The sequence below is a fragment of the Triticum urartu genome, chromosome 1, assembly GCF_003073215.2.
Source record: "Triticum urartu cultivar G1812 chromosome 1, Tu2.1, whole genome shotgun sequence".
Classification (NCBI taxonomy): Eukaryota; Viridiplantae; Streptophyta; class Magnoliopsida; order Poales; family Poaceae; genus Triticum; species Triticum urartu.
This window is the reverse complement of record NC_053022.1, coordinates 38,759,457-38,781,577: the sequence shown is the minus strand read 5'-3', so window position 1 is coordinate 38,781,577 and position 22,121 is coordinate 38,759,457. Positions and strand designations below refer to the sequence as shown.

Below are 22,121 nucleotides of genomic sequence, written 5' to 3'. Positions count from 1 at the left end.
GGTGCAAGAAATCCACCCCGGGAGCACGTCGCTACAGGTGTCGCGAAGAGGAGAGGATATGACATGGGCATGGATGGCGCGAGAGCCATGCTTAAATAGTCGTGCTAAGCGAACGGATGGGCAGCTGGCTTTAGTGCGGTGCCACCGACCGGAGTAGACTTCTAGGTGCCTCACCAGCATTGCATTGAAGCAGCGCTGTGACTGGCATCAGTGCCGCCGAGTCATGGCCGCTCTGGAACGGCCTGGCCGGCATGAATGTGCGACAATCATTTCGCACGTAGAGGGTTCCGGTGAGACGTGGTGGTCTTGCGTGTACGTGCAGTGGACGTTCTAACATCCGTAAACCTCTGCATGATTTGCGCATCCCCTCTAGTTGCGACTTGCGAGGGTCCTATGGAGTACAAGCCACTCGTGTTGGGTCGGTCAAAAAAGCCCATGTAATGTATTTCCTTCGTTCCTAAATACTATAAGTCTGTTTAGATATTTCAATGTGGATTATATATGGATAAATATAAACATATTTTAGAGTGTATGTTCACTCATTTCGAAATAGAGGAAGTAGCACGCAAATCAATACTCACTGTCAAAAAAGCTTGCCGCACACTATATGATTACCTTTTTGCAAAAAAGTCCTTATACTTTCAAAACTTACAAACAACCCCCCGTCTCCTTCTTCCTGTTGGAAATATGCCCTAGAGGCAATAATAAATTGGTTATTATTATATTTCCTTGTTCATGATAATCGTTTATTATCCATGCTATAATTGTATTGATAGGAAACTCAGATACATGTGTGGATACATAGACAACACCATGTCCCTAGTAAGCCTCTAGTTGACTAGCTCGTTGATCAATAGATGGTTACGGTTTCCTAACCATGGACATTGGATGTCGTTGATAACGGGATCACATCATTAGGAGAATGATGTGATGGACAAGACCCAATCCTAAGCCTAGCACAAAGATCGTGTAGTTCGTATGCTAAAGCTTTTCTAATGTCAAGTATCATTTTCTTAGACCATGAGATTGTGCAACTCCCGGATACCGTAGGAATGCTTTGGGTGTATCAAACGTCACAACGTAACTGGGTGACTATAAAGGTGCACTACAGGTATCTCCGAAAGTGTCTGTTGGGTTGGCACGAATCGAGACTGGGATTTGTCACTCCGTGTAAGCGGAGAGGTATCTCTAGGCCCACTCGGTAGGACATCATCATATGCGCAATGTGACCAAGGAGTTGATCACGGGATGATGTGTTACGGAACGAGTAAAGAGACTTGCCGATAACGAGATTGAACAAGGTATAGGGATACCGACGATCGAATCTCGGGCAAGTACAATACCGCTAGACAAAGGGAATTGTATACGGGATTGATTAAGTCCTTGACATCGTGGTTCATCCGATGAGATCATCGTGGAACATGTGGGAGCCAACATGGGTATCCAGATCCCGCTGTTGGTTATTGACCGGAGAACGTCTCGGTCATGTCTGCATGTCTCCCGAACCCGTAGGGTCTACACACTTAAGGTTCGATGACGCTAGGGTTATAAAAGAAGCTTGTATGTGGTTACCGAATGTTGTTCGGAGTCCCGGATGAGATCCCGGACATCACGAGGAGTTCCGGAATGGTCCGGAGGTAAAGATTTATATATAGGAAGTCCTATTTCGGCCATCGGGACAAGTTTTGGGGTCATCGGTATTGTACCGGGATCACCGGAAGGGTCCCGGGGGCCCACCGGGTGGGGCCACCTATCCCGGAGGGTCCCATGGGCTGAAGTGGGAAGGGATCCAGCCCAAAGTGGACTGGGGCGCCACTTCCCCCTAGGGCCCATGCGCCTAGGGTGGGGGGGAACCCTAAGGAGGAGTCCCAAGGGGGTAAGGCACCTCCTAGGTGCCTTGGGGGGGAGGGAAACCTTCCCTGGCCGCCGCCCCCCTAGGAGATTGGATCTCCTAGGGCTGGCGCACCCCCCCCCTTGGGCTCCCTATATATAGTGAGGGTAGGAGGGCCTCTTGAGAGAACCCCTTATGCCTTTGGTGCAGCCCCTCCCTCTCTCCTAAGTCCTTCTCCTCTCCCGTGGTGTTTGGCGAAGCCCTGCAGGATTGCCACGCTCCTCCATCACCACCACGCCGTTGTCCTGCTGCTGGATGGAGTCTTCCTCAACCTCTCCCTCTCTCCTTGCTGGATCAAGGCGTGGGAGACGTCACCGGGCTGTACGTGTGTTGAACGCGGAGGTGCCGTGCGTTCGGCACTTGATCATCGGTGATTTGGATCACGACGAGTACGACTCCATCAACCCCGTTCTCTTGAACGCTTCCGCTTAGCGATCTACAAGGGTATGTAGATGCACTCTCCTTCCCCTCGTTGCTGGTCTCTCCATAGATAGATCTTGGTGACACGTAGGAAAATTTTGAATTTCTGCTACGTTCCTCAACACTTCCGTCCAGTCCCATCCCCCGCATGTCGCCGGCCATCTCCAATGTCGCCTCGTAACCGCAAGAATCGTGGATTTGCGGGAGAAAATGAGGGGAGAAATGAGGATAGGGCAAGAGAAAGGGGATTTCAGGCGAGACGAGGGCGAGGAGAATGGCTAGAAATTTGAAATTGCCGCCTCACTACATCTGGCGCCACCCCCCGGCAAAGAAACTTACGCAGCCTATGACATGTGGGGCCCACCACCGCGGTGCGAGAGAGCACGACGCGACGCTCGAGTTGGACCAGAAATCCGACCAGGGAACAGCTGGAGCTGTATGCCGCACAATCCGCGGCCGCTCTTTTCAGCCAGATAGCATGCTCTTTTAAGAATTTAGGTTTTTTTGAATCCTTTAAATTAGATTTTCGAAATTTTGAAAAACAGGGCTCCATCGAGCCCGGGCGCAAGAAATCCACCCCGGGAGCACGTCGCTACAGGTGTCCACACACACACTGACACACACAACTCTTGTGGAGAGCATTCTCAAAAAAAAAAAAAACTCTTGTGGAGAGCGGCGTGGCGTGTCTTCTTCAAGATCCCCAAAGGAAAACCCGAAAAGAAAAGCAAGCGGAGGCGAGATGGCGACGGGAGGCGAGGCCGACGAGCCGGCGGCGCCGGAGGGGGAGGGGGAGGGGGAGAGGGACTGGGCGGATCTGACGCCGGTGTGCCTGGCGGAGGCGTTCTCGCGGCTGGGCCCGGAGGACCTGTGGCGCGGCGCCATGCCGTGCTGCCGCGCCTGGCGGGCGGCCGCGCGCTCCCGGCCGGCGCTCTTCGCCGCGCTCGACCTCGAACCGGCCTTCGAGGCCGTCGGCGCCGACGCCGCCGAGTGGTGGACGCCCGCCTTCCAGCGCCGCGTCGACGCCATGCTCCGCTCCGCCGCCTCGCTCGCCGCCGGGGAGCTCCGCGTGGTCCGGGTCCGGCACTGCTCCGGCGACGCCCTCGCATCCGCCGCCAAGAGGTTCGCGCAACCTTACAATCCTACAATCCTCCTACCGCTGCTCTGAACCGTCCTTCCAGGCCTCACCCGCTCACCTGTAAACATATAAATCCAATAGGATTCCTCTGTGGAGGGAAGCTCGATTAAAAATCCAAACGAGATTAATTCCATGTGGGAGGATGTTGAGGGTAACCACCCTTGCAACATGGAAAGGAAACTAGTAATCACACCATTGTTGCCATCCACTTGCTATTAGTTGACTATATCAGTTTCATGTGGGTACATGTTCTAGAATTAGGATTTCTTCATAAATGATCTTAGGTTACATGTTTTATTCTTTCACTCTCGCAGCTTCGGTGTCACTTTGTTCCAGAGTTCTAGATGCTTCTCTGGTTGGTAGATGACTAGTTTTGGGGGTCGTCTACATTAGATTAGTGAACATCACGTCTCTTTGTCCCTACTTCTGTTAAGTACTATATGAAGCTGGAGTTTTTAATTCACATTTTGAGGAGATCTGTTGGCTGATGATGTTTATATAGGCTGCTAGCTTCATTGATTACCACACTACTGACTGTTTCGAAACCACCTCTGGCAACCTACTATGCTGTAATAACCCCTGTTTGTCACAAGAATGTGGTGCTAGAGAAGTATACTCGTTTTGGAATGTTTTTCGCGTTTCGAGGATATAGACCATAAAGCAAAGATGACATTGAGTGGAAATGATAGATCCTATACTGTGCTAACTTGCATCTTAATGTGATCCCCTTACCTGATGATGTCAATCATAACCCTTCTCATGGTCCATAGTTGTTTCTGGGGCAATAAGAGTGTACATGGCGACAACTATTTGCTTGGACTTGACGTGTCCATATGTATGACTAACTGGTCTTATCTTTTCGCTTGGATTGGATGTATCATTATGAGTTTATCGATTCGTTCATTCATATGTAGCTCCCCACAGCTCAGCATCCTTTCCATCCAAAGCAGCCCGAGCGTAACTGACCGATCAATGCTCACTGTTGCATCCTGCTGTCCTATCCTCACAGAATTGGACATCAGCTACTGCTACGAGGTTTCATACAAGTCACTCGAAGTGATTGGGCAGAGCTGCCCTAACCTCGTGGTCCTTAAGAGGAGCATATTCAACTGGCTTGATTCATCAGAGCATGTTCGAACAGTCCCAGCAGAGTATCTAAGAGCATGCCCCCAGGACGGCGACAGGGAAGCAATAGCGATCTCGAGGTCCATGCCGAAGCTGAAACAACTCGTGCTCAAGTTCGCGAAGCTATCTGGCGTCGGCCTCAACTCGATCGCAGAAGGATGCAAGGAGCTGGAGGTTCTGGACCTGTTTGGCTGCGCGAATTTGACGAGCAGGGGGATAGAACAGGCTGCTGCTAACCTGAAGAACCTGGAGACGCTTGTGAAGCCCAACTTTTACATACCGAGGTCGGCTTTCCACATGGAGAGGTACGGGCACTGGCAGTTATACGATGAGAGGTTCCAGACAAATGTATTTCAGATATGAAAAGAATGACCCTCGTGTTCTCAAGGGTCACCTCCGACTGATGATGGCTCGTATGCTCGTTACTGTTATATACAGTATGTGTATGACAGGTATGTTTGTTTGGAGAGCAGTAACATTCTGTTATATACATGGGAGATGGTTTTGCTTCCAGTATTTGTAAATTTATTTATGTACAATTATACGTTGTGGTTTATGTGTGTGGTATGTTTAGACCCTGGTAATTCTTCATTGGATAAACACATCCGATCTATGTTTGTGCGGTATGTTAGACCCTCATGGAGCATAGCTTTGTTTATTTGATGCTGATCCAAACCACCTTTGGTAATTTGATGCTGACCCAATCCACCTTTTGGTAATTTGATGCTGATCCAAACCACCTTTTTGGTTATGGCGACCTTTCTTTCTGTTCCATATAATGTGGAAACAGATGCGACGAATTCTTTGATGGGCGGATTACGCATTGCCATCTGGGCAGTTGGGATCATGATCTGGCATACGCCTGAGAGCATAGACATCTCATGCAACATGAAAAGAAACACTCCATAGAAGCTTATTTTGTAGACAGCACATATGAGTGCCCACCTTTCAGTGTCTCAAACCTGCCCTGGAAAGAGGAGGTGACTGCCTTCCAGTTCAGTCAGTGTGTAACATCATTCTTTTCAGGATGACCACTGCTGCGTCTAACTTTATTTTCTGAAGAACGGTTTCATGGTCTGTGCAAACCTCTCATAACCCAACAAATGTACCACTATTTCCATAAGATTTTTGTTTTATTGATGCATATGCACCTAGGAGCCAAAGGCAATTACCGCAGAAAAGCGTAAGCGAAGCGGAAGGCCACAGCTTAGAGCAATGAGCGCTTAAGCGCAGCTTAATCGCACTTAAGCGTTCTTTGAAATTGGCTAGAATTTGACAGATTTTGAATGATATACGCATGAAAATAGGAAGCATGGCACATGGGTAATTGAAGTAGCATCTGAAATACAGTTCACACAATAGCAAATACATATCAGGTTAGCATAGCAAGCAAAATAACAACTAAAATGCAGTTCAGTTCAAATAGACATAACCTAACAGATATCATGTGGACAGAATTTTGCCAAAATATGAAGGAAATAGTTCTTGAACATAGCCTAGCAATAAGATAAATAGCATATTACCATTATTGCGCAAGCAGACCAGCAGAAGAAGTACAAAAATTGCCAAATTTTGGTCAAATTTAAATAAAAAACGCTTAATCTACCGCTTAGGGCAAAAGCGAAGCGCTTTGCCATCGCTCAGCGCTTAATCGCGCTTAAGCGTCACTTAAAAACGCTTTCTTGAACAATTGCATCTGAAAACTCAGAGCTAAAAGAACCATTCATATACATCTGGGGAGAGGAAAAGGCCGCACCGCATCCTGATCTGATAGGGCCTTCCTTTCATTTAGTCTAGTCACCAACAAAAGAAGAAAACACACAATCACAGAATATTTACATTGCAGCCTGCCTGTGGTCTAAGAAAAAAAACTTGTAGGTTAGAGCTGGCAACAATTCCATGTTGGGAGCATCATGGAATCTCTCTCTGCTCCAATCACATGCACAAACTGAAAAGCAACCAAATGTTCCCTTGTTAACCCCAGCAGCAGTGGTGGCAAGTAGAACTGAGGCAAAAGATTTGGCACTGTTGCTTGTTTTGGGGTCGTGCTAATCAGCAATTGTATTATGGGAGGGAGAGTACTTAAAACCTGATTTTGTGTGCTAACAAAAAGAGTGAGAAAACACAAAGCACCTCCAGCTCACAACACAGTGTCTGACCCATAAAGAACAAAGCTGGCATGTTGCCACCATATGAACTCAACTTAACTAGTGGAGTAGCTTCTTTTTTCGTGCAACCGGCGGGAACTCTGTCTTTTCATATATAGAAGAAAAGAATTGACTATTAGTAATAAGGAAAAGTAGCCGAAAACCGAGGAGTAGCACACTTTCCAGCCCCCAGGAGCTATAAGAGGAGCCTCCACGACACATGCTCCACATCGAAGTTCCATCTTACAACATGAGGAAACACACTCTCGCCCTCTTCCTCCTGCTCCTCACCTTTGCCTCCCATGGGGCATGGTGCGCAGCAGCTGCGAGAAGCGCCATGGCCGAGGATGCAGCTCATCATCATCTGACGCCTCATCACCATGGTTGGTATTAACTATTAAGTGTGCATCCATCTCATCTCCTCTTTGCTCTCTACCTTCTTGATATACTATCTCTTAACTATTCCTGGAATCGCTGTTTCATACTTTCCAAAAACCCAAGGCAAGAGGTTGCTGGAGATACAGACTCCCAGGAAGGTTGGGCACGCGACAGGTGGATCTGGAGGGGGCAGCAGCGGCGCCGGCAAGAGCGGTGGCGGCGGCACGGACACAAGGCCACACAACAGCAAGAATGGCGGTGCCATGGCGCTGCCAACTCAAGCAACCTCCGTCCTGGCGCTGGTTTTCACCACTACCGTTCTTCTCTCGGCGCTCAGCTTCTGAAGTCCTATACTCATTTCGATTGCGGGCACGGTACTAGTATGTGTGTATTGTTGCAGTTTCATAAACTGTTTGCATAATGTTTGTGGGTATCGGAGTGATATGCTGTTTGCTGGCTATAGTATTTATCCTGTTTGTGTGCTTCCTAAATTGTTGAATTACTTGTGTTGACTAGCCAGTGGAATCTATATTATTCATCAGTATATAGTCAGTCAGCTCAAAAAGTTAGTTAGGGATCTAAAAGTTGTGTCTTGATTGTGCAATCATATCACTGCACAGTAATAAGAACAATCAGTACAAAGAACGTTCCGAAATTCAAACAACCATGATACTAAAGACAATCAGCGGCAAGAAGAGAACAGAAGCCTTCGGGCCAAAATATGATCGTTAACAGTAGAAGTAGAGCAGGCAGCCATGGAAGAAAATGGAAGGAATGGCGAGAAGAACCACCAAAGCTTGAGGGTGAGAAATGGCGGCTCAGAGTAAAACCTTTCGCCGAATGAAATCACATCACGCTACTACCGTCCCGGGACGAGTCGGGGGAGGCAGCCATAAGACCGGCCTTTCAGTTTCTCCTCGCTGCCACACATCACCATCGCATTTGTACCAAGAACGACAATGCGATCAAAAACAGAGAATAAAAAAGAACTGGTAAGAGAGAAGAAGCGACGACAAGAAGACAATCAAACCCAATAAGAAACTGGGATGGGGGCCAAACTTTCAATCAGTGCAAACATAATTCTTTTCAGGATGACTACTGCTGCATCTAATTTTACTTTATTGAGAAGAAACGAACACCCTCTATGATTTCATAAGTCCAGTTTCATGATCTGTACTATTTGTGTAAGATTACTTTTTAGCTGTTGTCCTTGCTATTTTCTACTGATTTAACTATTCTTGTGCAGAAAACGTCAAAACTTGGGCTAGAAGGGCCGTTCAAATTTCGGCAAAAACGACATCTCAGAAAGGCAAAGATCACCGTATCCCGTTCTGACCGGACCTTCCTTTCGTGTAGTCAGTAACCAAAAGAATCAATCTCACGATTTTTACATCACAGCCTGCATGTGGTCTCCAAAAAATTATTGTAGGTTAGAGCTGGCAAAAAGTAATGGAATCGATGCGCCAAGCACATGCACTGAAAAACAACCAAATGTTCTGCTTGCCGTGGCTTTTGCTTTGTCCCCTCTTATCCCCCCAGCAGAATCATCGGTCGTGCCAAATAGCACCGAAGCAAAAGATTTCATACTATTGGCTTGTCTTTGGAGTGGTGCTAATCCACAATAGTATTAAGGGAGAGCACTAATCCTGATTGTGTGAGCCAACAAAAGAGTGAGAAAGGCACACAATAGTATTATATGAGAGTACCAATCCTGATTTTGCGGGCTAACAAAAGAGTGGGAAAGGCAGAGCACAAAGCACATCCAGCTCAGTATATGCCCCAGAAAGAACAAAGCTCAATTGGTGCCACCATGAACTTAGCCAGTGGAGTATATCTACTCTCCAGCCTCCAGGAATTATAAGAGGAGCCTCCGCACACGCTGCACATCGGCGTTTCTCTGTTGGTCCATCTCAAGATGAGGAAAGGCGCTCTCGCTCTCTTTCTCCTCCTGCTCACCTTTGCTTCCCATGACGGATGGTGTTCCGCAGCTGCGAGGAGCGCCATGGCTGAGGAGGATGCAGCACATCATCATCTGAGGCCTCATCACCTTGGTTGGTATTTTGTGTGCATCCATCTCCCCTTCGCTCTCCAATTTCTTGATATATTTCAGGTTCCCTGAGCCCTGTCATGAAGCTAAATCTCTTACAAAAGCACTCCTGGGTACGCTGTTTTGCTTTTCAGAAACCCAAGGCAAGAGTCTCCTGGAGATGCAGAGTCCCAGGAAGGTTGGGCGGGCGACGGGTGGTGCCGGAGCAGGCGGCGGCGGCGGCAGGAACACCGGTGGCGGAGCCACGGACACGAGGCCACACAACGGCAAGAACATTGCCACGGCGCTGCCAGCTCCAGCGACCTCCGTCCTGGCGCTGGTTTTCACCACCAGCACCATTCTTCTCTCCGCGCTCAGCTTCTGAAGTTCAAGCACCAGTATTCGTCCAGTGTTGCAGTTTCAGAAATTGTTTGCCTGATGATGTTTGTCGGTATCGGAATGGTATGATGTTTGCTGGCTACTAGTATTATTTGTCCTGTATGAGTGCTTCCTAAGTTGTTGAATTGCCTGTATACTGGGTTCGTACTAGTCATAGAGACACTAATAAATCAGGGAATGAAAATCCCCCATGAGTGCTGTTAGAAAAACGGCCAGATATGCATGCAAGTTCTTCTCCAATGGAAGCAATCGCTAGGATAATATCCTGCTCTCCAGTGTGTTGACCAGCCACCAGCCAGTGGAATCTATGCTGTTCGCCAAGTGTAAGCAAGATATATTCAGCCGGCTCAAGATATACTCGTGCAATCATATCACTCTACAGTACACCCTCCGCAAAAACGTCGGGAGTACTGATAAGGAAACTCCCGGACAACCATAATACTAACAAAGACAATCAGTAGCAAGAAGAAAACGAAAGCCTTGGGGGCAACAGAGGATCGTTAACAGTAGCAGACAGCCATGGAGGAACGGCGAGAAGAAGCAGCAAAGCTTGGGGGATCCGGGATAAAAACGGCCGGCGGCTCGGAGTAAAACCTTTCGCCGAATGAAATCACATCAGCCTACTACCATCCAGGGGAGGCAGCCGTAAGACCGGCCTTTCGGTTTCTCCTCACTGCTGCACATCGCATCACCAAAGTGTATTTACAGGGCAATTCGGCTAGCGCTCGCCTGCTGGGCCGGCATTCCAGGCCAGGCATCGCAAATGATTATTCATGCGATCCTCCCGCTAGCCTACCAAGTAAACACAGCAACACCTCTAAAGAAAAGAAAAGGAGAAACAAACCGCAACAGCCAACCATACATTTGATCTCAGGAGCTCCACATGTGCCTACAGCACAAAACAATCCTCGCGTGCGCACGGTGCGTACAAATCCGTAAAAATATTCAGCATTTGCCACGGTTTTGTTTGGAAAGCTCTGGCTGAGAAATTTCTTTCCTGGCTTCTCCTCCAGCACAGAATAATTCTCGCTGCAGAGCGGCGGCACCGATGAAACCGGTTTCCTCCCAATTTGTTCCATTTCTCCAAGCAAGTATGCAAGAATCTGAAAAATCATCCAGAAGTAAAAAAGTTCGAAAGAAAAGATCAAACGACAGGCACCTGCCGCGGCAGCCATACTGTTCCTGCCTATCTTTTTTGTTCAGCTATGCACATGCATGCATGTTAACACTGCAGATATTTCAAACTACAGAAGGTACACACTATTCTTGCCTATCTATTTCTGAAGTTTAAACTTATGAAGAATGAGAAAACAAATAAGTTTTGCAATTTATCACAGAGAAACAAGTCCATGGAAATCTCACGATATCCAGTTATTCAAGCTATCCCTGTTGAGATAAGGATGGCCCAGAAAGAACAAAGCTCAACTGGTGCCACCGTGAACTTAACTCTGTGGAGTATAGCTACTCTCGAGCCTCCAGGAATTATAAGAGAAGCCTCCGTGAGTTTCTCTTGGTCACCAGTCCCATCCCCAAGATGAGGAAAGGCGCTCTCACTCTCTACCTCCTCCTCCTACTCACCTTTGCTTCCCATGGCATACCGTGTGCTGCAGCTGCAAGAAGCGCCATGGCCGAGGAGGATGCAGCTCATCATCGTCTGAGGCCTCATCAACATGGTTGGTATTTTGTGTGCATCCATCTCCTCTTTGCACTCTACTTTCTTGATGATTGTCATGAAGCAAAATCTCTTAACAAAAAGTATTCCATGAATTGCTGCCTTTCACTTTGCAGAAACCCAAGGGGAGAGGATGCAAACTGCCAGGAAGGTTGGGCGCATGGCAGGTGGCTCTGGAGAAGGCAGCGGTAGGAACACTGGTGGTGGCGCCGCAGACACAGGGCCGCGCCGCACCAAGAACGGCGGCACTGTGGCACGGCCGGCTTCGGCGACCTCTGCTTTGGCGCTGGTTTTCACAGCTACCGCCCTTCTCTCCACGCTCAGCTTCTGAAGCGCTCATCTTGTGGTGTTGCAGTATCAGAAACTGGTTGCCTGATGTTTGTCAGTGTCGAACAGTTGTGTTTACCGGTCTCCATCCTGTCTGTGGAAGTTACTGGAGTCACATCCCCTTATTTGTTGTCAGTAAAACGATCAGGCATGAATGAAAAAGTTGTTATACATGGAAATCGACTAATACTAGGATATATTCAGAGATCTGCATGTTATGTTATGTTAGACTAGGCAGACTGTTCATCAGTGTAAGCAATATATATTCAGCCAGCTTAAAAAGTTAGATGTTTCGGCCCAGGGATCTTGACATTCTCCTTTTCTGTACAGTAAGAAACAATCAGCGGCAGCAAGAAGGCCCGGAAACTCGCACAGAAGCCATGGAAGAGAAGGAAAAAAGAAACATCAAAGCTTTGGGATCTATATCTATACTAGGGTAAGAAACGGCGGCGGCTCAGAGTACAACCTTTCGCCGAATGAAATCACATCACGCTACTACCGTCCTGGGACGGGAGGCAGCCGTAAGACCGGCCTTTCAATTTCTCCTCACTGCCGCAAATCACATCACCAAAGCATTGGTACCAAGAAGAGGCAACAAGACGATCAAATCAGACAGATAAGAAAAAGGAATGAAAACCAAGAACGCAATCGAATCGAAACCAGGGAAGAAATCGGGATGGCGGCGGCGCCGCAGCGCGGATACAGAACAGAGGAGGAGGAAGGGAGGGGATGGGAGGGGCACCGGGAGCCCTAAGTTTATATTTATAGAGCAGTTCGGCTCTCGCGTTCGCCTGCTGGGCCGACGTTCCAGGGCCGATATGTGCTGGCCGATGGAGGTGGGCCGGCGTTCCAGGGCCGACATGTGCGCTTGCATTCGTTCACTGGCTTTGGTTTTTTCTCGTTCGTTGACTGAATGTTGTTTTCTTGTTCTTTTACCCCTAAAAAAAAAGCTCTTTTGCCCCTCAAAAAAGGGTATTCTGTTCTTTTTCGCGTGTGGTTTTCTGTCTAGGTTTTTATTTTTCGTTTTTTAATTATTAATTTTTCTCTTTTGAGTTTGCTTGATCAAGGCAAAAACCAACCAATGATGTCCCAAACAGAGGAAATAGTAGTTAATCCATGTGTAATGATTCACCGCCCTTCTTGCTTGGAGTTGAGCCTATCTATATGCTTGGTACGGGAAAAGCACTTCTGCCGGATCTTGTGGGTACCTGCACTGCACACATTTTGGCGAAAGATTAATATCAGTAAGCTGCACGCACAGAAGAGCTATGGGGTTGCTGTTGTTGAGAAGAGTATCCTTAGAGTTTGTGATTATGACGCGACCAGCTAGCAGTGTGGTGTGGTGACTCATGAGGAGGGCCCATACTCATGGGGCAGAACATGCATGCACAACATGTCTTCTACTGTAGTATAGTACTCCCTCCGTTCCTAAATACTTGTCTTTCTAGACATTTCAAATGACTACTACATACAGATGTATGTAGACATATTTTAGAGTGTAGATTCACTCATTTTGCTCCGTATGTAGTCATTTGTTGAAATGCCTAGAAAGACAAGTATTTAGGAACGGAGGGAGTAGTACCTTAAACAGCTATACCTCACACTAACTGATTTCTCTCAACATGCAAACATGCATGAGAATTTCCATTCCACTATGCTATTTATATTTCAAAAATGGGCAGGGAAATATTTTACAACTGTACAATACCTGCCAAACACAATAAACCATGCGAATTTTAAGTCTTAGTTCTCATATTATTAATTACTCCAAATATTTATATTCCCTACAACCAAGTCTCATTGGAATATATTGCGGAACATTTCCAAAACAACGCGCGATTTATCATCTATCTAGTCTAGCAGAAAGAAAAGGGAAACAAGCCTCCGGTCCAGCATCCCAACCAAACCCCACCCTGCCTTCTCTCTTTTGGTTGCCCTACATGCACAGTGTGAGCCAAATGCATCTTGACTGACTGGCTAACCACCTGGACACTGGTGCGATTAAATCAGTGGCTAGCCCTACCGACTTCACTCCACTCTGCAGTGCCCGTCCTCCTGTCACCCCTCTGCTGACTGCTCCTTGCTGTCGAGGAATGGATCAGAGCTTCATGGGTGGGTGATGATGCATGATTGGCTGATAGCTGTGGGGTTGCAGTGGTACATGTAGACTTGTCGATAATATATAACTATAGATGAGTACGCAGGACCATATCTGCTGTCAATGTGGTACATGATGCAGTCAACATCCAGCAGAGTGAGTAGAGCAGTTGTTGTCACCCTAATTACCTAAAAAAAGGGGGTCTCATGTTGCCTTAATTGCCTATAAGGAAGCAAAAAGGGTCTCATGTTAGTTGCCTTGCCTTGCCATGAATGGCATTATTATGTATAGCTGTTCCTGCCATTGCCAGGCCATCAACCATAAACTACTCTTCTGGTACTAGTCAAATACCTGTCGTGCTAATGACACGCCTCCTCCTCCTCCTTGACCCATAAGGCCTTCTTCCTCCCAGCTGGCTGAGTTCATCACCATGAGTGCTTCTCCTCTTCTGCACCAACATCGCCATATAATATCATCAAGCTTCCTGATCAGAGAAGGCCTGAGAGAGGCAAGGAAACAGAGAGTTGGTTTGAATGGTGGAAGCGGCGGGGCCTCTCCGGAGAAGAGGCGGCACCATGGAGGAGGTGCAGATGGAGGAGGCATTCATCTTCTCTGAAACCATCAAGGTCGGTTCATCCTTCAAATTATGCCCGTGCTTATCGATCTTCCCCTGCAATCTCAAGACTCTGCTTGGGCATTTTCACATCAGCAACAATCTCACTCTCTCTATGCAGGATCTCAAGGCTCTGCGGCCGCAGCTGTATTCCGCAGCAGAGTATTTCGAGCTGGCCTACACACAGGAAGGCCGAAAGCAGGCGTACTGTCATATACCCATTGCTTCCTCCTGCATGCTCCACATGATCATCATGTAGCTAATCAGCAAGCTTCCACGTATATGCATATGCGCACAGGGTGATGAGTAACCTCAAGGAATACGCTGTGAAGGCCCTGGTCAACACTGTAGATCACCTAGGGTCCGTATCCTTCAAAGTCTCCAGCCTTGTCGATCAAAGGTTCGACGAGGTGGCCGAAGCCAACCTGCGGGTCTCCTGCATCCAGCAGGTTTTAGTTGGTGCATCCTAAATTCAGCAGTAAATCTCCTTGCAATATGCCTTCGGATTTAACGAGGCGGTTGGTTTCAGAGAGCTCAGGCGATCCACGCATGCGTGAACAGAGAAGGCCTGACGCAGCAATCCTTGTCGATCGCCGCTCCAAAGTATCACAAGAGGTACATCTTACCAGGTAAGTGGCCATAAGATACCTTTGTGCCTTTGCTGTGGCTCTGTTTTCTAGCCTGTCGGCACATTCAAGACGCAAGAAAAGTGGATGAGGGTCAACTCGGGTGAGACATCTTGATGCCTTACTTACTAAAGTGATTTCAGCAGGAGATGGTTCAGTTCCCAATGCCGTGCCGAACTTCAGCGAGATGAATAAGGTCAAGAGCAGGACTGCGCAGATGCATCAGGCCTTCCGTGGTAAGGATCTGCAATCCATGAAAAATGGCGGACGTGTGTTGGATATCTTGAACTTGATTTTGACCTGGAATGCCTACGTGTTGGCAGCAGCAGCATCTGCAGCTCAAACAAAAAACAAATACAAGCAAGCTTCATTCCGGTCAGTTTCAGTTTGCAAACTACATATCAGCTTGGGTTTCTTACTTTGCAGTTGAGCTGCCAAACTGAAAATTATCATTTGCAGCAAGCTCCGGTCGATTGCCCGTGCACCTTCTCAGAGCGCACGTTCATCCTCTCCAGCACAGCATCCGCGCTTCGTGCCGCCTTCTGATACTGCAATACCCACCAAAAGAGGTATAGTAGCAATAAGTTCAATAGCCGACGGTGGTATATGAGTGCGCGATGCTTCAGTTTCCGCGAAATGATTACAGAGTTACTCTTATCTGCTAAAATTTATCGATTAATGAATAAATATACTATTGTTCCGTGGACAATCTTGTTTCTGCTTAACAGATAAAAGATCGGATTCACCAATTTATTTGACAACTCCACTCACAAGGTCTGGGTCACTCTCAAAGAAGTCATCCTTGCTCAAGACATCAAGTGTCAGGGTCCAGGTAAACCAAGCTGGCTTGTGAACACAAGACTACCAGGAATGATATGCCTTACAATGCTGACACAATATTTCATGTTGCTCAAGATGCAGACAACTTCAGATCCCAAGAGATTGGCACCGCTGCGGTCATACACTGACAGGTACAATGATGATTCCATGGAAAGCGAGCAGACTCTGAAGAAGGGCAAGAAGTTCCTCAAGTCTCTGCTCAGTAGGCGCAAGTCTGGAAAAGAAGAACCACTGCAGGATAGTGTTCCTTAGGCTGTAAAGGATGAAATTTTTCATAGGAGTGTCCATTACTATCCTCAGTACTCTGTACTCAGTTAACTTTGTCCGATTCCTCTTAATAGTAATTATTCTTTATGTTTTTTCACCATTTGAAAGACGGTGCTTAAGGTGAGCCCTGGCACTGGAAATGACTTGAATTATTATTATTTTGCTCGAGAGATAGGTGTGCTGGATGACGTTGTTGGATACATGTATCGAGTAAGGCATTAACCTTTTTCTGTCTCTTTAACAGAACTCACGTTTTCATGTTACATCAGCAGTACATTAGTTAGGCAATGTACATTCATCAAGTCAGGCAAACTGTGGCTTGTTATGTTCTGTGCAGTTTGTCCATGCGCAGATTTAAGACTCTCATATTGCTATTAAACTAATACTTGATACTTGACTGCAGTTTGTATTTTCTAGAAACGGGTGCGATATTTTGGATCACAGTTTACCTCTAAAATCTGCCTATAACAGTGGGCAACATGAGAACAACCCAATTCATGATGAACTGGCTCCTGGTGCCTGACAACATCCTTAAAAGTGCAGAAAGTATGGATGCACCAGAAATTATGCAAGGATCAGTTGCTTATACATCTATCATAGATCGACTGAAATTTGGAAAACCTGGCTTTTTCTATGTTCTGGCCAATGCTATATGTCTATATATATACTTATTCAGTACATGTCGTCCTCTATCCCTATGTTTTTTCCCCTCGATGCCGTTGCGTGGACTATGGCCTACTCTGCCTTTTGATTTTCCCTCCCCTGCAGCTAGGTATTATCTTGTGTTCCTGGTTCTTGTTTATACAGTGGCCTTTCCCATCCATGGCTCGCTGAATTTAATGTATCTGCGCCACCCATTGCCATACTGAATATATCAATCTAGTAAATGATACAGTCAAAAGGCATGTCCTAGGCTATCTAATAGCTTGCAAGAATACACTCGCAGCATTGGAGCTTCACCAGACAATTCATTTTATGTTCAAGTGGTTTAAGAACGAGTTATCGGTACCATATACTGCACATCAGAAACAACAGCCCCATCAACTAACAGTTCATATGTCTGGCATTGGATCATCATCTGACAAAAAGGACAACACTGGAAAAAAGGACAATTGCAATGTCTAGTAGTGTCAGGAAGGTGCCAATGGCAATCGCCAGGCTCGGCTGGGACAGCGTCGACAAACAAGGCAATGTGGTGGAGGCTGAATGGGCGGAGGAGGCAGGCAGCGTCGCAGAGGCAGACGCCCTCTCGGACAGGGGAACCACGTCAATATTTGCCTGCCAAATGAGGCCTGAAGGTGCATACTGTTCTTTGCCTATCTTTTTCATTTAGCTATGCATACAACACCGCGGATATCTCATACTACAGAAGGTACATACTATTGTTGCCTAACTATTTCTGAAGTTCAAGCTCATTAAGAACGAGAAAACAAAGAAGTTTTGCAATTTATTGCAGAGAAACAAGTCCATGGAAAAAGCCATACCAAGCTTTGGAACTCTTTTGTATGGCCAGTGGACGAGCGCATCTCATCTTACGATATCCAATTATTCAAGCTGTGCAAAACATGCACATAGCCCACCTTGGGCCATATAGCTCGATACCAGTCTGGTAGAGCCAATTCGTGATGATTCCATCACTTAACTCATACTCCAATACGGGGCTGTTTGCAGGTATTCTCTTCAAGGTTGTACAGTTTCAGATTGGTCAAGAAAGCCATATGTCTAGCCACCCACTGCAACACTCTTCCTCGCGTTCACATCTCTAATGCGCCGAGCTTTGGTGATTCAGCTGCTGTTCAACTACAGCTAAAAACATGTCTTCTACAAACGTTCTGGTGGCTAGGGAAGGTCTTGTCCTGGCAATATTCCACAGTTAGTATTTAGCTCAGAAAGTGCATGCAAAATATCTTTGATTACAGTTCATATGAATACCCTGAGAGGTTTATGTTCTCAACGAATATTATACCCATTTCAAAATATCTTCCTTGCCAACCTTGCTCCTTTTCTTCCACCCTCACCTCTCTCCCCCACTCCATTGGCGCCATCGCCATGGCCTTAACACCTCATCTCCCCCCCCCCCCCCCCCCCCCCCACCCCCCCCTAAAATTCCCATGAAGTGAATCCAAGCATTCTCGAAAAAAAAAATTCAGCCTTGTATGAAGTTAGCTACCTCATCGCACTCGACAATTTGAATTACTACTGTGTACACCTCTAAAACTAGCAAACATGGCAGATGTACAATTAGTTGCTAAATACGAGTTAGCAACAGAAACCTGGCTGTTATCGTATTTCTTCAGCAGCTATTTCTGCGCATTGTGGGATTACTACTGTTTTAATGCAGCTTAAAGCTGAACACTATGAACGGTAGCAACAGAGAACAGCATAAAAACGTTTCTTGCATAACCATGGGCAGAACTAAATGATTGATAAACTAAAATTCTGCTACATAATGGCTGAATCCAAACTTGTATAGGCTGCATACAACTATGCGACTGAACCCAGTTGTCTGTGCAACCAAATTTTCAGCAAACATGCAAGAATGAAGCCTTTTCCAGGGCCCTCTAATCCACCACAATTCCATGCAAACTCAGTTTACAGCTAAGTGACGATGTTCATCCAAGATTGGGCAAGAACATAAGAACGGTTCGCCTCCAACTATTTTCCGATAGCACAAGGTTAAAAAGAAAAACTGATCCAAAGAAAAGGAAGGGCCTGAAGAAGGGTGGGTATGGTGGGGGACCTGGAGGTAGAACTTGCTGTGAGCGCGTACATGAAGAGGGGAAGTAAGTACAGCGCATCAATGCAAGGCTGGCAGTGGCGCCTCATCCCTATGAAAGTGCAGGACCCGAGGTGGTGTTGGCATCCTGCAGATTGAATCAGAAGCACACACCGGTGAATTCTTGGTCATACCTTTACCTACATCATGGGGAAAAATAGTTGAATCTTCAGTGAAGTAGTAGAGCAGATAGAAATCAAACTGGAAATAATTTTCTCACCTGTATGTAACAAGCTCCACCAATGGAACTGACAGGATAGAATACAGGAGACTCTGGCATGAGCTCGCATATCTGCTAACTCAACATAGCATCAGCAACCTCAGACATACATTCTTCAAGAACCTGTTTGTCCTGACATAGAAAATATAATTTTCAAATCAAGAGTAAATCCACCCTCGCATGCACAGCAGACCACTGAGAATGACATTGCTAAAAATGCATTCTTATGAAGGAAAGTGACTGTTTCAAAGGGATAAAATCTCAGGTGTCTGGTAGAAAAGATTGTATACCTTCCCAAATCGCATCAGAAGTAATTACCCCAAAAATTCTTACGAAGTCATTACCTCATACCACCAATGGAATTAGACTACTTGGTCAACGTTTCCTTGCCCATCGAAGATCAAAAGATTCATAGACATTACACATTCTTGTGACTTTGACACATCACAAAATGAACTCAATGAAATATTGAAGGTACAAAGCAGGCCATTAAGATATCTTGTACTAGCAGGAGGGCCTTATGGCAAGAAAAGAGTTGAACCGTGCTTTCTTAGGAGTTAGTCTCATGTGCAATGCCACTAAATCCATCTAAAAAGTGATAATTTGCAGGAAGTAACTTGATGTTCTCCCGATATTTCCCTTTGCTTGAAAAAAGAGACGACAACAATGAAGTGGTTGAATCTTCAAGTGAGATGATCTTCCCATCAACTTTAGACAAATAATTTCCAGCCTTGGCAATCTCACCTTTTTCCAACAACCTTCTGATGATATCATTTACAAGATGAGAGCTGGGAGCACAACCACTCTTCTCCATCAATGAAAACATATTGTCAACTTCTTCCACTGATCCTTCTTTTAGAAGATTGTTTATCATTACGTTGTAAGTATAAGCATCAGGCATCAACCCACTGGCTGATATTGCAGCAAACAAACCTTTAGCTTCTTCTCTTCTCTGAACCTTGTACATGGCATTAATCATGGTATTGAGTGTTATGATATCAAACTTCACATTCATTGCACGTAATTCCTGGAACATGGTGATTGCTTCGCCAGCGCAATTATTTTTACAAAGTCCTCTAAGAATTATAGTGTATATGGAAATGGGCACTGTTATTCCACTTTTGATCATCTGATGAAACATTTCCTTTGCAGCAGCAGTTCTCCCAGCACGATATAAACCATCCAGTATGATGCCATATGTCACAGTTGTAGGTTTAACTCGCACGACATTTCTCTAAATAGGGTCAAACCATCATCGATCCTTCCATTTTTAAAATAGCCATCAAGAAGTGCACTATAAGTAACAGCATCAGGCTCAATTCCAACTGATACCATGGCATCAAGCAGTTTGAATGTTTTATCCATCTTGGCGACTGAGCAATATCCGTCAGTCAGTGAACTAAATTTACTGCCATTACATGTCGCTTTATTAGGCTGCGCACCATTACGAGCCATCCGCTGAAAGACTAGCTCTGCCTTGTCCATTTCTCCGGCCTTGCACAACGCATCAATTATTATGTTGTATGTCACCACAGTCGGCACAACCCCTTGCCGCATCATTTCATGGAATAGATGGCATGCCTTGTCTATTTCGCCCTCCTTAAAGAAGCCATGGATGATTGTGCTATATGCCACCACATCAGGAAGGCAGCCTCCTTCTTTTGCCGCCATCTGGAGCAGGTCGAGTGCCTGCTGACTCATGCTATTTTCACACAAGCTTTTCAAAACTATGGAGTACGAGATGGCATTAGGCACACAGCCCAGCTCGGGCATCCTGTGAAGCAGTACTTTCACAGCCTCTTCTGTCCGTTTCGCGCAGCAGAGGCACTTGAGGAAGGTGGTGGCGACGATCTCGTTTGCCTTCAGGCCTGTCCTGAGGAAGCGGCCGAATAAGGCAAGCCCTAGGTCCGGGCGACGTGCGCGGCAGCAGCAGTCCATGAGGATGCCATAGGTGTGGACTGTGGGCGCCGCCACACGCGGACCGGCCTCTTCTCGGCACACGGTTGAAGAGAGCGACGGCAAGGGCGGGGCCATCTCTGATGCAGGCGGCGGGGGACGTGGCACGGGCGAGGACGGCAAAGAAGCCGTTCATGGTGCGATCGGGGACCGGGGTGGCTTGACCGAGCAAATCGTCGAACAGGTGGTGAGCGTCTTCCGGGCTGAGCGTCCCGGCGCGAACACGCTCTATGGCGGCGACAAAAGCGTCTCGGGGAGACCAGGGGCCTGAGGGCGGTGAGGTGGAGGTGGAGGTGGAGCAGCGGCGGAGGAGCCGGAGGCGGGGTATCAGTGTGGTGGAGGAGGAGCTGCGGCGGAGGAGGCGGAGGCGAGACATCGGCGCGGTGGAATAGCGGCGGAGGCGGAGTGGGGAAATCGGTGGGGCAAAGGAGTGGCGCAGACCGGACTTCAACTAGGTTCAGCCGGAGGAGGAGCGGCGGCGAGGGCGGATGCGGCGGACAACGGCGTCGGTGGGTGTTTGGCGTGGATCTTTTGAGCGGGTCCCGTCTTCCGGTCGCTCAATCAAGCATTTGCCTCTGATTGTCTGTGGTTGATCCAACGTCCCCAATACTAGTGTTTCAAAATTTCCTTAAAAAACTAGTATTTAAAAAAAAATCTCCAATTTCCTCATCTAAACGTGACAGATTTTTTTTCGCGAAAAAACTTCTAATCTATTCATCTTCAATCATGGCAGTACAACGAACACCAAAAATAAAAATTACATCCAGATCCATAGACCACCTAGCAACGACTACAAGCACTGAAGCGAGCCAAAGGCGCGCCGCCGTCATCACCCCTCCATTGCCGGAGTCGGACACAACTTGTTGTAATAGACAGTCGGGAAGTCATCGTGCTAAGGCCCCACAGAACCAGCGCACCAGAACAGCAACCGCCGTCGATGAAGAATAACGTAGGTTGGAAGGATTCAGCCTAAAGACACACGAACGTAGACGAACAACGACGAGATCCGAGCAAATCCACCAAAGATAGATCCGCCGGAGACACACCTCCACATGCCCACCAACGATGCTAGATGCACGGCTGGAACGGGGGCTAGACGGGGAGACCTTTATTCCATCTTCAGCGAGCCACTGCCGTCTCGCCTTTCTGAGCATGACACAAACCCTAACAAGACAGGAAAAACGACTGAAAACGGAGCCCTCCCA

General features: G+C 47.0%; 5 protein-coding genes, 1 non-coding gene and 1 pseudogene across 12 annotated transcripts; 5 read left to right on the top strand and 2 right to left on the bottom strand.

The window, feature by feature from the left end:
* The first annotated feature begins 2,953 nt into the window (after nt 1-2,953).
* On the top strand, nt 2,954-5,229 carry LOC125545373 (F-box protein SKIP1-like). Its single transcript, XM_048709297.1, has 2 exons — nt 2,954-3,430; nt 4,361-5,229. Exons 1-2 carry the CDS (start codon nt 3,051-3,053, stop codon nt 4,932-4,934), a joined length of 954 nt encoding a protein of 317 aa, XP_048565254.1. The 5' UTR covers nt 2,954-3,050; the 3' UTR covers nt 4,935-5,229.
* Nucleotides 5,230-6,939: 1,710 nt separating this feature from the next.
* LOC125545384 lies at nt 6,940-7,615 on the top strand. Its single transcript, XM_048709306.1, has 2 exons — nt 6,940-7,101; nt 7,220-7,615. The coding sequence occupies exons 1-2, from the start codon at nt 6,969-6,971 to the stop codon at nt 7,438-7,440; spliced, it is 354 nt and encodes a 117-aa protein (XP_048565263.1). The 5' UTR covers nt 6,940-6,968; the 3' UTR covers nt 7,441-7,615.
* Nucleotides 7,616-8,826: 1,211 nt separating this feature from the next.
* Nucleotides 8,827-9,707, top strand: LOC125545356. The gene is made up of 2 exons (XM_048709275.1): nt 8,827-9,147; nt 9,278-9,707. Exons 1-2 carry the CDS (start codon nt 9,012-9,014, stop codon nt 9,505-9,507), a joined length of 366 nt encoding a protein of 121 aa, XP_048565232.1. The 5' UTR covers nt 8,827-9,011; the 3' UTR covers nt 9,508-9,707.
* Nucleotides 9,708-10,963: 1,256 nt separating this feature from the next.
* On the top strand, nt 10,964-11,693 carry LOC125545366. The gene is made up of 2 exons (XM_048709284.1): nt 10,964-11,194; nt 11,310-11,693. The coding sequence occupies exons 1-2, from the start codon at nt 11,056-11,058 to the stop codon at nt 11,522-11,524; spliced, it is 354 nt and encodes a 117-aa protein (XP_048565241.1). The 5' UTR covers nt 10,964-11,055; the 3' UTR covers nt 11,525-11,693.
* A 276-nt stretch (nt 11,694-11,969) lies between these two features.
* Nucleotides 11,970-12,075, bottom strand: LOC125533399. Its single transcript, XR_007294276.1, has one exon. It is a non-coding gene; the product is annotated as a small nucleolar RNA snoR113 (small nucleolar RNA).
* A 1,179-nt stretch (nt 12,076-13,254) lies between these two features.
* LOC125545308 lies at nt 13,255-21,491 on the bottom strand (annotated as a pseudogene).
* LOC125545318 (putative protein ABIL2) lies at nt 14,059-16,288 on the top strand. 7 transcript variants are annotated; one of them, XM_048709264.1, is made up of 8 exons: nt 14,059-14,244; nt 14,353-14,435; nt 14,530-14,680; nt 14,761-14,860; nt 15,004-15,232; nt 15,317-15,426; nt 15,586-15,689; nt 15,779-16,288. In XM_048709264.1, the coding sequence occupies exons 1-8, from the start codon at nt 14,152-14,154 to the stop codon at nt 15,947-15,949; spliced, it is 1,041 nt and encodes a 346-aa protein (XP_048565221.1). In that variant the 5' UTR covers nt 14,059-14,151; the 3' UTR covers nt 15,950-16,288. The 7 variants fall into 7 exon arrangements, with proteins under 7 accessions (XP_048565221.1, XP_048565216.1, XP_048565207.1 ...); XM_048709259.1 differs by having other exon boundaries at nt 15,773-16,288; XM_048709250.1 differs by having other exon boundaries at nt 14,152-14,435; nt 15,004-15,093; nt 15,184-15,232; nt 15,773-16,288.
* Nucleotides 21,492-22,121: the final 630 nt, after the last annotated feature.